Source organism: Lagopus muta, chromosome 1, assembly GCF_023343835.1.
Source record: "Lagopus muta isolate bLagMut1 chromosome 1, bLagMut1 primary, whole genome shotgun sequence".
NCBI lineage: Eukaryota > Metazoa > Chordata > Aves > Galliformes > Phasianidae > Lagopus > Lagopus muta.
In genome coordinates, this window is record NC_064433.1 from 46,862,748 (window position 1) to 46,876,728 (window position 13,981).

The following is a 13,981-nucleotide window of genomic DNA, read 5'->3' on the forward strand; positions in this document are numbered from 1 at the left end:
TGGAGGCATTCAAGGCCAGGCTGGACGTGGCTCTGGGCAGCCTGGTCTGGTGGTTGGCAACCCTGCACAGAGCAGGGGAGTTGAAACTAGATGATCTTTGTGGTCCTTTTCAACCAAGGCTGTTCTATGATTCTATGACACAAAATGCAGTACTATTTCATGGCAGATAGGACTCTTTCCTGCTTAGCCTTGCTCTTACCCACCACTGAATTTACTGGAAGAGGTCATTGGTGCAAATTGCCTGGATCTGACCAAGCTGAGAGAGTTTTCAGCAGGCTTCTATTCTGCAGACAAACCCTGCTCACCGAGTGCTGTTCTCTTTGGGTGTTCAGACTTGGCAGGCCATTTGGAGCTGGTCCTGAGTCTATGCTGGAAGCAGGGATGTGGGTGGAAGTACTGTGAAATCACGTGTGAGTTGACTTAGCCTCCAGGTGCCTGTCTGAGAGTGCGGGTGTCCTTGAGTGTCCCTAAACATACAGAAGTGGTCGCTGTGGTGCATGGCATGTCCTAATCTCACCCAGCAGGTTAGGGCTTTGGTGCTTCTGGCCCAATTACTCTTTAATTACTTGTACAATGAGTAACAGCTTCCAGATGTACTGCTAGGAGAGAACAAGAAGCTTGCTCTGTACACCTACCAACTAGACTATGGAGCTATTGATTACCTGAGATGGTTGCCATAATGAGGTGCTTTCCCTAATTTGCTATGAGCTTTTGACCACAGGGAAGAAAAAAAAAAAACCTTGCCAGCAAAACATCAGTGAAAACCAGCACCTTACCATATAGTGCAGTAATCTGGTGCTGTCCAGCAGAAGTACTGAGTGTCAAAAACACCTGAGCCACTTTCCTGCAAGAAGGACATAAGCAGCCCTGTGCCTACACCCACAGCTTGTGCGGCCCAGAGCATGGTGTTACCTGCTTGCACTCTTTCAAGGGTTATATTGCTCAAACCATTCAAGCAATAATGTGTGTTTAAAGTATAAACTGCATGGGATTAATACAGTTTTGATTCTGCTTCTCTGTCATTTTTTGACATAATGTAAACACTGCAAGCAATAACATGTACTGGAAAACAAGTTGCATTTGTTAACTGAAAAAGCTATAAGGAAATAAATACTGTGCTCTCAGTGGTGTCAGGTGGCACCGTTGATTCTTTTATAGGAGTGTTACGAAAATTGTTTTTCAAGTATCATGTACAGTATGGCAAGATACAGATCCTCCCATTTGGATGTTTCTTTCTTAGGGACAAGCAGCAAATCTGTATGATTCCCATGTCCTAAATCTCTGTAAGTGGACATGTTTTAAATGTTTTTCCCCCTGATTTCTTCATGAACAAGTCCAAATCCACTCCATGGAACACAGTGGACATGTACTGTGTAACAGAGAACTGTGCTCTCCTGATTCCTACAATAGGTAATCAAATGTCTTCCAACCTCAGCACGTTTCACTGTTTCCTTGTAATGCTTATCCTCACATCCATGGGGTCTTATGTGCTCCCTCATTTCACAGTGACTCCACTCTTGTGAGAGCTGCTGACATCAGTGAAATCTTGTGTTTGATATTGGGTAGAGCAAGAGTCACATCCCTCTGGCACCCATAAGTTAAAAGAGCTGTGATTCTGCTTAAACAAACCCCAGGCTGCTCTACTGAGCCCAAGCAATTTCCTCTTGGACCATTGGTGCTGCTCAGCAACTCACTCTGACAACCTGAGAGCCCTCTGACTCGCTGTGTTTCCCTGCCCAAGCATGCAGTTTCTAGCTGTGTAGGGCTCCACTGTACCTACAGCAGTGGAGCTGAGTTTGCAGATGATGTTCACACTAAGCAGTAGCACTGTTCTGTGCCAGGGCTGGGTTCAGAAGTCTGTGCTCCATTCTCTTCTGCTTTTGCTGATATCTGTTTGGAAACCTTCCCGGAGAATGACTAGCCACTTGTAAAATAAAAAAGCATTTCAGTGTGAAATCTGAAAAAACGAATGTTGATAAGATAAAAAGTGTGAAGGTAGGCCTTTTCTGGGAAGAAAACATTCCCAGAAAAGCATTGGAAAAACTGTTTGTTTTTGCCTGGATGAGTTGCTAAGGAAACAAAAGATATGGAATTATGTCCCATGTATATACATACACGTATGCAAGTGTGTGCCCACACTCCAGTAGCCATTGAACAATTTAACAGAGCAGAGGAAGCCTCAGAGATATTAAGTTGCTACCAGTTTTATCAAAGTAGACAGGCAAAAAGAAAGACGCTGTAAATGCTCTTGTTAAAAAAAAGACTGCAGCAAGAGCTGAACCTCTGTTAGATAACAGTGAAACCATATGAGACCTTAGAAACACCCTAATTGCAGACAAAGCTTCTCATCTTGAGAACAAAAGCCAACCAACACTTAGAGGAATCCAAGTTCTATTTACTCCTCTGTTCAGTATTAATTAAATAAAGAGCATAATTATCAGCAACAATATATCAAAATAAATCACTGAATGCAAATTAAACAGGTTGATTGTAATCCCAATGCAATGCTTCAATTCAAAATCTCTCCACAGCTACCTGAAAGGAGGTTGCAGGAAGGGGGTATCAGACTCCTTTCTCTGGTGACAAGTGATAGGAAACATGGAAATGGTCTCCAGTTGTGCCAAGGTAGGTTTAGAATGGGTATTAGGAATAATTTATTCATGGAAAGTGTGGTCAGGAATTGGAATGGACTGCCCAGGGAAATGGTGAAGCCCCATCCCCAGAGGCATTTAAGGAATGTGTGGGCATGACACCAAGACATATGGTGTAGTGATAGGACTTGGTCGGTCAGGCTGACAGTTGCACTTGATCCTGGAGGTTTTTTCCAACCTCAATGATTCTATGATTCACTTTTTATATTCCTGAAAGATTTTTTTTTCCAGCAAAATGGATAAAATTGCTCGTTTCCTACACAGTATCATTTGTCACCTTGAAAAGCCTCTTGGGATTTTGGTGTGAGGGAAGTTCATTGCTGAGGGTGTTTTATACATCTCAACACCAGTTAATGTTTGGCTCCACTCTAATCTCTCCTGCTTGCTGTGCTTGTCTACACTGCTGCTTTGAATGGCTGAGCTCAGTATAGCTAGCTACCTCATTGTCATCATCATTGGGGGTGTTCAAGGAAAGGCTGGATGTTGTGTTGAGGGACATGGTTTAGTGGGAGCTACTGGGAATAGGTGAACGGTTGGACTGGATGATCTTTTAGGTCTTTTCCAACCTTGGTGATTCTATGATTCCATGATCATTGGCCTCTCTTCCCCTGGTTTAATGGTACCCCTAGCAAAATTTTCCATGATGTCATTAGTGATACTCGTAGCTGTTTTTTTGTTGGTTTGTGTTTTGTTTTTTTTTTTGGTCACACTTTTTGTTAATGTTTAGACATTACAGAATGACCCTTCAAGTGTATGCAGAAGTGCACTATCATCAATTATATTCACTGTGAAATTTGGATGAGTTCCTTAGGATCACAAATAGCCACATGGCACCTGTATTTTGAGCACTGGGATTTTTTTGTACACAGATGTCCTGCAATTTATTTCCAAGCTTATCACTAGAGTGTGTTTCCAAGAATATTTCTGGAAACTTACTTCCAGATAATTGGATTTGCAAATCCAAAAGCACAGGATGGTGCGTTTAAAAGTTCTTACACAGCCTGTGCACTGTTTCTGTGCAATAGCAAGAGTGTTATGCAATTTGCAAGCGTCTTATGCCTTAAGACACCACCATAACAAGTTAAATATTTCAAGAAGCACAGTTCCGTAATTCTATGTCTCTAGCATTTCCAGTCTTCTTCCTAAATTTTCAGGGGCTTAGGTTAGCGAAAGGAAGATAAGCTTAAGACTCTAATCAGTGTTTCCCTGAGTGACAACTTGATTGCTTGAAGATTGTCCTCTCAAGCTTAGCTTGTTTGGGACACAGAAGAGATGGAGTGACTTCCAGAAAAAGAGAGCAATGGAGGCAGGGAATGAGCCAGGGAGTTGCATAAAAGTTACAGAAATAAATCATGTTCTTATTGATGTTTTGAATGAAACTTTCTTGGCCATTTGTTTTTTGTTTTTCTTTTTTCTATTTTGCGTCCCATAAAATGTGAACAAATGCAATATTCAAGCAAAATTATTTAAAAATGAATGCTTAATGGGCCTGAAAAGAAAACTTAAGATTGTGTAACTCCCTAGTACCTACACACCTTTTAAAATCAATAGGCAGTCCCTCAGGACTGAAGGAAGTAGTTAAGTTAGCTGTCAGTGCTGAGTATTTACATCTGAGTGATTTGGACCCCATAGTTTATTTGCTGGAGAATTCTGTGCTTTCATTTAAAAGAACAAGTTTCACAATTTATTTATGGACTGCAGTGAGATGTGGCATACATAATTATTTTCTCAAGAGAATAATTAGTACGGGAATAAAAATGTGGTGCAGGTTTCATTCCTTCTTTAACTGAAAAGGATAAATGAGTTACATACTTGAACTTTATTCTCATGGCGTTGGGATCCTTTGTTTATTTAAGGTGTTCAATTTTGCATCAAGAGAATTACAATTCAACTAGTCTGCTTACTCACAGTTAATGTATGAAAAAGGGCTGACAAAAGTTCACCAGAATGATCAACAAAAAATTGATTTTTTTTCTTCTGAATGAATCTTTTCTGAATTTTCTTATTTCTTTCGTTTTCTCTTTTTCCGATACTTGCCATCCAAATAATCTCTGCTTACATGTTTGAGTTGGTGTTATTTTGAGATATGTTTGCTCTGGGTACACAGTGTAGGTACTGCAGTTATGCAGCTCAGCTCCCTACATTTCCTTTTTAACCCATGGAAAGAGACAGACTCTTCTGAAAGAAACTGTGCTGCTTTGATGCGGTCCCTGGAGAAACCTGTCTCTTCCCATTATCTGCAGAGGAAGCCTCTAAAAATGAAACTCCTCACTTCAGCACTTAAGAATACTGTAAAAAAATGTTCCCTGACACTATCGCAGTGCTCTGAGTAGATGTACTTTTTTATTATCTTGACTTATTCTTCCATTCTAACACAGGAGTGTCTTTCATCAGCTCTGGCATCTCCCTTGTTATCTACTTGCCATTCTTTTTCGTAATTCCTAGTGACAATTCCTCTTGTGCTCCCATATTCTTTTCATCTCATTTCAGAATAGGCACTGTGAACTGACTTCTGTGCCACCCTATAAGTGTTGGTCCTCTTCCACTGGCAAGGAACACTAGGTTAAATGCAGCCCCCTGTGCAGCGCATAGCTATAGCCAGAGATGTTCATTGCAACCTTGTGTAAGCAAGCTCCTGACCCATACCAGCAATGAGGACTTCATCTGCCTCAATGTCATTTTTGTTCCTCACTTGGGTGGTGATACCCAAGTCCATTTTCTGTTTCTCAAGTGCCAATCTCCAACCACTTGGATATGTTTCACACAAGGATCTATTCTTTTAGTCCATGCTACTTGTTTCAGTTGTTTTAATGGCTGATTGTATTTCAGACCCACAAGTCAGTATTAGAAGCAATGGCAGGATTCAAAAGCTTCTATAAGGTGCCAGTAAAAAGAAGGGACAGCCCTGTTTCTTTCCTTTGAGTTATCAGTATCTTCACAGTCAGAGCATTCATAAAACTGCATTTCTTTCACCAGAGAATTGTTTTCCAAGCAAAGCACCACTGTATCTCCTTGCAGGGTTAGTGTCACAAATGGGTACTCATTGACCAGCAGAAATGGGTGTTAGGAGTTAAGAGCACATGCCTGAGAAGTCCCTAGTGGTCCTACTGCATTATGACTAGGTATGTTGTCCAGAAGTGGAATGAATTCTGGTGACATATCCATCTTCTTCAGATCACATGAAATTTTGGAAACCAACCCAAGAATACAGCAATGTAGGGTTTGTTTTTTTTTGCTTATACAGACCAGCGCAGGGATTTTGTCATGTACATCTGTGATTTAGCACCCGGTACTAACAGTTGATGAAAATCTCCTGACACAGTGAATTGGTCCCACTGACCAATTGGTGAGAAGGGCAGCTTTTTATTTTGATGTTGTATAAGTTCTTCCTCTTTTCCAAGCTAACTCTGAATATTTCATCAAGCAGCAGGCACCAAAGTTAACCATGGTTAACCAAGATACTGTCTTTACTGGAACATGAGAACAAATTAGAGCTGCGTGAATATCAGAACAGCTCAAGCTAAAAACAAGAAGAAAAAAAAGCACAGGAAGAAGCCAAACCCTCAGTATGTAAACGTTGGATCCATCTTGTATGAACCAAGTGGATTCAGAGACATGAAGAATAGTATCATTTGCTTTGTATGCTATCATCTTCTATTCTGTGGCAGGAGCTCTCAGTAACAGAAGAATTCCTCTCAGTAACAAAATGCTAAGCCTGGCCTGATTTGCCCCTGAAAGCCGTGTGCAGCTGACTTTGCAAGTCAAACTGCAGAAATTATTTGAGAAAGGATATTTGATTCCATCCTTCCATCATTTCATGTTTTTCACTCAAGATTAAACAACACTAGCTTCTCAACATCCTTGCAACATAAGAACTGTTTTCAGTAGGGAAATTACTGTTCTGGATTATTGATTTATTGTTTCCTCAGTGGCTTTTACTAGATAAAGGAATAAATAAAGAACAGAGCAGAAGGGGAAAGAAGAGAAAGAAAACTGTAAGGAAGAGATGGCAGTGATTTTGAGGGAAGCGTTCTCATGTGTGCACCTGTTTACCATTTTCCATCTTCTCTAGTTTGGAAGGCTGAACTTCACTTTAAAAGTTAAAGTTGTGATCTGTTGGCCCTTGTTCCTCACCTCACACTGTAGCTTCAAGCTACTGAGCAAACAAGGGATTTGGGGTTGGAAGAAAGAGAAATCTGGTAACATAGCTTCAGATCCAGTGCTAAAGACTTTATGCTTTGTTGCTGGACAAGTCAGATACCCACATTTCAGGACTGTTTGTCAGAAACTTGGATTACACTGTAATCATATGTTTCATACTCCCAGGCAGCTGACAGCCTGAAATTCAGACTGTCTGTCACATCCAGATGCCCATTATTCTAGTGGTGAGGGCAAAATACATGAGAGAATTCACATCCTTTTCAGGAGAAGACTTACTCCTGCCTATTCATTTTCCTTTCCATGTCCCCTGCTTCCTCTGTAGATCTTGCTCCTATTGTCCCTGTTGCTCTTGCTTTCAACAAGGCTGATGCCAGTCCTGCTACTGTCATTGTGGCAGAGCTTTGGGATGAAGAAGAGTAGCAGTGGTCACAACTGAAATCCCTTCCTGTCACAGAGTCATCTGCATAAATGTTTTCCATACAGAAATCAGACCTTCAGACCTTCTTTTCTTTTCTTTTCTTTTCTTCTCTTCTCTTTTCTTTTCTTCTCTTCTCTTCTCTTCTCTTCTCTTCTCTTCTCTTCTCTTCTCTTCTCTTCTCTTCTCTTCTCTTCTCTTCTCTTCTCTTCTCTTCTCTTCTCTTCTCTTCTCTTCTCTTCTCTTCTCTTTTCAACAGAAACTATACTCTCAACATTCTTCCCTACAAAAAATAAGAATAAAAATAAAATAAAAATAAAAGCGTGGCTTCCCACTGGGCAGAAACATTGGGGCAGTCATATTTGGCATGAAACAAAATTGTGCCAGATTGTGTGTTAATGATTAACTGGCCTAGATGGTCCCTGTGCTTTGGCACTATTCAGTTTACCTCTAGAGATAGACCTAAGGTAGCCCACCTGTTCCAGCTCTGCATCAGCACCCTGTCTTGAGATACAGGAACCACTGGTCTAGTTGTCTTGAGCTGAATCATATTGTTAGTGATTGTTGTTATAATTCCATGAAGGAAGGCTCTAACTTTGTGATATTTCAGACATATAGCTGTAGACATGTGGGGTCTTCCTTCCAGCTCCTAGTCCAAAACTCCTTCTGATGTGCAAGCACAAGGATAGGTGAAATTCTCCCCAGGACACAGCCAACACTGACCTGATGTCACATTATTTACAGAATCTCTATGCTTCAGGCAGATTAGAAAAATGTGGCCAAACTGTTCTACCAGTTTGCAGAACAGGATTCCAGTACCTTGTCTGCTTTGTTTTTGAAAATGCAAGTGCTCTCAACCATAACCTACATAATCTTGTGGGATGTCCTCCTGCAGGACAAGGCAAAATGCCAGCTAGAAGTTGAGGAGGAAAGTGGCAAAGAAAACACGTCTTTGTGTTTCAAAGGGCTCTTCATGCTTTCTAGACAAATTAAAGAAAAACAATTAAAAGAGTACTCTGAAGACACCATGCACCTGTATAACCTAACTCAGACCCATCCCAGCCTTCCCTCTAAAGATTTACACATCTCTGGAGGTGTTCAAGGCCAGACTGGATGGGGCCCTGGGCAACCTGGTCTAGTATTAAATGGGGAGGTTGGTGGCGCTGCCTATGGCAGGGGGGTTGGAGATTTATGATACGTCAGGTCCCTTCCAATCCGGGCCATTCTGTGATTCTGTGATTTTGGAGAGCTTTTTGAGGCAGAGGGCTTTCAGCTGTGCATACCCAGACTGTGCACCTGAGTTGTTCTGTGGGATGAGCTGTAACAAAGAGAAGGACTTTGGGGATCACAAGCAAGGCTCCAGGACTGCTAATGTATTACTGTCAGGGACTGACAGTTGTAGCCCACAGCAAGTGTTTGAAGAACTCAGATCTGCAGAAGTGACACACACGTGCTGTTTTAGGAGTTTTCTCTACGTGCCTCCACGGGCATTACCGCCAATAAACCATCACTCTTCAGAAGGCCATCTGCTTGCCATTAGCATGGATTTCTGAAGAATTGTTGACAGCTGAGTCTGCCAGATAATCACAGGGTGGTGGAGCTGGGGCCTGTCCACAGGTGGGAGAGACACATCTCTTCCTGAAAAGGCAAAGGAATAAGTCTTGAGGCACTGCGATTCGAGTGGAGTTCTTGCAGTCAGGACATTGCTAATTCAGATGTTATTCATGCAGTAGTGGACAAGGGACCTTCTGCATCACTGGACTCTTCCAGCTGAAGTGCAAGACCTACTACTATGGCTACACTTATTTCAGTATCTGTTACTTTCCTGCAGCTCACGCAGATGTACCCTTAAGCACTATTTTCACAGCACTGGCTAAAGTGCAGCCTGTCAGTGGTTTCTGCAAACAGAAGCTCCAGTGTGCATCAGCAGTTGCAGGGCTCACCAGTCTCACTCTTCTCAAAAGCTGCCACTTTGCAAACATGAAGTGAAAAACTTCCCCTAACACTTTCTGTTATTGCTGATGACACCTTTTCTGCAACACATGAGCTCTTCACCTTGCTGCTTTCCACAAATGTTTGAGCTGGTCCTTTCCCTTGTATTATTTTGGAACACGCATGTCCGAGGAATTTCCACAACTCTACAAGATTATAGAATCATAGAATTGTTTGGGCTGGAAAATATCACTAAGAAGATCACAGCAGTCCAAACATCAGCCCATCCCCACCATGCCCACTAACCATGTTCTCAGTGCCACATCACAGAGTTCTTGAATACCTCCAGGGAGAGTTAGTTTACCACCTCCCAGGACACTATCCATAACAGAAGAAAGATGTTGCATACTGTTCTTCACAAGACTGCAGTATGCAGGAGACACATTAGGGGAATTTAGTAACCATAGCTGAAGAGGTATTTGTGAACTTCAGTAGTGTCATATTGATGCCTAAGCTCTTCTGTGGATCTGAAGACCCACAGAAGATCCACAGCCTGCATGCTCATAGCTGCACATTACTGTGAATGTATTTGGGCTTGAAAGCATTAAAGCCAAACTTCTCAAACTCTATTGCCTACCTTAGACATTTTATTCCCACTTAATGTAAAAACCAGAAGTTCTTTTTAATTCCTGAAGAAGAGCAAGCTCCAAAGTCTGTAGCTGCAGGTGCTGGAGTGAGCACACTCCCTATCCATCCAGATGACTATCATGCTAATGGCTTATTGCCTGCCCGTGGGAGCTTTGTTGGTTACACCTGGAAGCACGTAACCTGTCAGGTCTATTCAAAGCAGTAGTCCTAGGAGTGTACTTCATCCATGCTCACAACCAGCCTGATGGTTTGCTGAGTAACACCTATGTCAGATTTGTGAGAGAGGCCCTGAGCTGGAAGGACAGACAGAATGGGGAAAGGCAAACCTTGGGGCCCTATCAACTGCCTGCCAGAATGGTTCTGGGCTGCATGGTTCTGACCTGCTTCTACTGCATCTGCCCAAACCAAAGCTTCTTCCAGCTTCCACTCTTTCTACTTCTGTAACTGCCGTCACATCCAGAAGCTTCCACAGGCTCTGGCATTCCTGTGACCACAGCAGTATCAGTCAGTCTGTAGTTATTTGCTCTTGCGCACCATTAAGAAGGTGCCAGATTTTTTGGTAACTTTAAGCACTGTCCAAACTCATGGCTAACTTTGGTCTGAAGAATTACAGGTACAAAATATAGGGGCTCCTAACACTTTGTGTGTGAATCACAGAATCATAGAATGGCCTGGGTTGGAAGAGATCTCAAGGATCATGAAACTCCAACCCCCTGCCACATGCAGGGCCACCAACCTCCCCATTTTATACTAGACCAGGCTGTCCAGGGCCCCATCCAACCTGGCCTTGAACACCTCCAGGGATGGGCATCCACAACCTCTCTGGGCAGCCTGTTCCAGCACCTCACCACTCTCACAGTAAAGAACTTCCCATTGACATCCAACCTAAATCTTCCCTCCTCCAACTTAAAACCATTTCCCCTTGTCTTGCTGTTATCTACCCTTTCAAAGAGTTGATTCCCCTCCAGTTTGTAGGTTCCCTTTAGATACTGGAAGGCTGCAATAAGGTCACCCCACAGCCTTTTTTTCTCCAGGCTGAACAAGCCCAGTGCCTTCAACCTGTCTTCGTAGGGGAGGTGCTCCAGCCCTCTAATCATCTTTGTGGCCATCCTCTGGACCCTCTCCAACAGCTCCCTGTCTTTCTTGTATTGGGAGCCTCAGACCTGGACACAGTACTCCAGATGGGGCTCACAAGAGCAGATAGAGAGGGACAATCACCTTCCTGTCCCTGCTGGCTGCTCCTCTTCTGATAGAGCCCAGGATACCATTTGCTTTCTGAGCTGCAAGAGCACACTGCTAGCTCACGTTAAGCTTTTCATCCACCAGGATCCCCAGGTCTTTCTCTGCAGGGCTACTCTCAAAGACTGCTCCTTCCAGTCTGTATATACGCCTAGGATTCCTCTGGCCCAAGTGTAAAACCTTGCACTTTGCTGTGTTGAATCATTAGATTCTCCTGGTGCCACCTTTCAATTCTGTTGAGGTCCCTCTGAATGGCATCCCTTCCTTCCACTGTGTCAACAGCACCACTGAGGTACTTTGCACTACCACAGAGCTGTGCCTAGATATTGTTTTTTTTTCTCAGGGTTGTTCTGAATTAAGTAAATATTCAGAGAAGGCCCACAGCCTGAGTTGGGCAAGATACAGATGAAAAGCAAGCAAGCAGCATGCTCTCGCAGTCTGGAAAACCAAAATAGCAGCTGCCAGCAGGGATGGGGGGAGATAGGGATGGGATGTCCCCCTCTACTCTGCCCTTGTCAGGCTCCATCTGGAATACTGAATCCAGGTCCAGAGCCTCCAGTACAGGAAAGATGCAGAACTGTTGAAGTGGGTCCAAAGGAGGGCCACAAAGATTACAAGAGGGCTGGAGCACCTTTCCTATAATGAAGGCAAAGGAAGCTGGGCTTCCCTTGAAGCTCTATGAGACCTTAAGGGAAGACTACAAACAGAAGGGAGAGTACCTTTTTACGTGGGCATATAGTGATAGGGTGAGGGGGGATGATTTAAAACTATTAGAGAGATTATATTAGCTACTAGCAGAAAATCTTTTACTCAGAGGGCAGTGAGGCACTGGCTGCCCAGAGAGGTTATGCTTGGAGACATTCAATGTCAGGCTGGACGGGGCTCTGAGCACCCTAAACGAGCTGTAGATATCGCTGCTCACTTCAGGGAGTTGGATCAGAGATCCTTTAAAGGTCCCCTCCAACTCAGACGATTTGATGATTCTTCGCTAAGTCTGCTCAAGGGAAGACGGTAACACCGCCCCCAGCAGAGCAGCGGACTCATAAACCCTCACCGCCCGGCAGCCGCCCCTTCCGCCGGCAGCCCCGCCTCCTCCTCCCAGCAGCCTCGGCTGGCATGGCGGCGCCCAGTGCTTAGGTTTGCACGTGTGGTCCGCGCTCCGGAGTTAGAGCCGCTGCCATGAAGGGCAAATCCTCGGCCCACAAGTCGGGGAACACGCACCGGGTGAGCGCACGCCTCGTCGGGCCGGGTGGCAGCCGGGGTGGGTCGCTGGGTTTTCGTCCTTACTCCTCATTGAGCTGTGGTGCAGCCGTGGAGGGACGGAGGGCTCTGCAAGACTGCTCCCAAAAGGCTCTCTGTACTGCAGGGGAGGTGCGGCTGCTGGCCTCGCCAGGCTCACAGCACGAACACGTGTGTCCTTTTGTTTTACAGTTTCTTACCTTCTCGGAACGCTTAAGTAATGTTAATATCGATATTATTCATCGGATTGACAGAACTGGAAGCAGTGCTGAGGTGAGAAAAGCAACAGCAGTCATTTTATGCTATAGGACCGCAGGTCACTCCACAAGTAGACATGTGCCCTGAAAGATATGCTTACGTTTTTCTTTGGGGAAGGGTTAGGAAACACCACTCTTCCACGAGCTTCTTTCTAAAGTTTCATTCGCTGTTTTGTTCCCTTCTTCTTTTAGAAATCCTAGTCATATTGACAGCGTCACCCTGATCACTTCCACATAACGAGAGGACCTGTGGGTGACCATCAGCAGTCCTGGGTCCTGTCCTGCAAAGGCCTAAGGGTGCTGAGTAGGTGCAGTACTCTCAGGGAAGCACCTTTAAAGGTGCTTTCCAGCTCTTTATAGATGATTTAAAAAAAAAAAAAAAATCTATGTGTCTTGCAGATCACCACTGTGAATAGAGTGCAGCTTATTGTCTCCTGGCTTGCTGGATTGTTTTTCCAAGCTTCTCACTGAATAGCTGTGAGGATGCCTAAATAAACCCCTAAGCATTTTTTTTTCCTACTGGGTGGCTGTGGTTCAGCATCTTAGGTTATTAAGTCCTGTCAACAGAAGTCTAAAAAGCAGTTATGTAAGCAAGTCTTGTCACCAGAATATAAGTTAAGTGGTTTTTTGAATGTGGAAATGAAGTCTAATTTTCAGACAAATCTCGTGGCACCCTTTGGAAGGAACTCATCAAGATTTCTTAAAATATTCGAAAAATGTCTGAAGCACTTGGTAGTACTTTTCACTGGATCTTGTCATCTTTACTGGCTACATCCATAAGAATTGGTGAGCTGTTATTTTGTCTTTATTTTGACAGGAGGTTGAAACCTACTTTTATGAAGGACTACAGAAATGGAGGGAACTGAACCTCACTCAGCATTTTGGTACTTCATTTTCATTTGTTGATATTTTCTGCCTGTTCTGGACTGTTAAAGTACATATCTTCTGCATGTAGAGCAGACTGAGAAAGTTTCTGTAGATTAGGTTTTGAACTGGGCTTTGGAGAGCCACTTAATTTTAACATCCTGCATGTTCACTGAACTATAATTTTCATGATTTCTCTTTCATGCTTTGAACAGTGCAATTCTACAAAGAAGTGGCCAACAAATGCCAGTCCTTCAACCAGCTGGTCTATTACCAGAGTGCCATTGTGCAGAGCTTGAAGACACATTTGCAAGTCAAAGCCAGTCTTGCTTATCAACCGTTATTAGAGTAAGTATATGGGGATCAATTGTAGAATCAATCAAGTTGAGAAAGACCCCTAAGATCATCTAGTCCAACCATCAAGTCATCATCACCATGCCCAATAAGCATGTACCTCAAATCCACATTCACATTTTTCTTGAACACTTCCAGGGACAGTGATGCCACCACCTCCCTGGACAGCCTTTCTGAGTACATGCAATGCTCTTTTGGAGAATAAATTTTTCTTAATATCC

General features: G+C 43.4%; 2 protein-coding genes across 2 annotated transcripts in view; one reads left to right on the top strand and one right to left on the bottom strand.

Moving 5' to 3' along the window:
* The window catches only part of SLC5A8 (solute carrier family 5 member 8), a 30,428-nt gene extending 25,061 nt beyond the window's left edge, over positions 1-5,367 (bottom strand). Inside the window, exon 1 of the mRNA XM_048947284.1 lies at positions 5,298-5,367. Within this exon, the coding sequence (XP_048803241.1) occupies positions 5,298-5,367 (70 nt within the window). The remainder of the gene's footprint in view (positions 1-5,297) is intronic.
* A 6,737-nt stretch (positions 5,368-12,104) lies between these two features.
* Positions 12,105-13,981, top strand: part of UTP20 (UTP20 small subunit processome component) — a 59,230-nt gene continuing 57,353 nt past the window's right edge. Inside the window, exons 1-4 of the mRNA XM_048937950.1 lie at positions 12,105-12,270; positions 12,478-12,558; positions 13,360-13,426; positions 13,622-13,754. Coding sequence (XP_048793907.1) covers positions 12,226-12,270; positions 12,478-12,558; positions 13,360-13,426; positions 13,622-13,754 — 326 coding nt within the window. The 5' untranslated portion in view covers positions 12,105-12,225. The remainder of the gene's footprint in view (positions 12,271-12,477; positions 12,559-13,359; positions 13,427-13,621; positions 13,755-13,981) is intronic.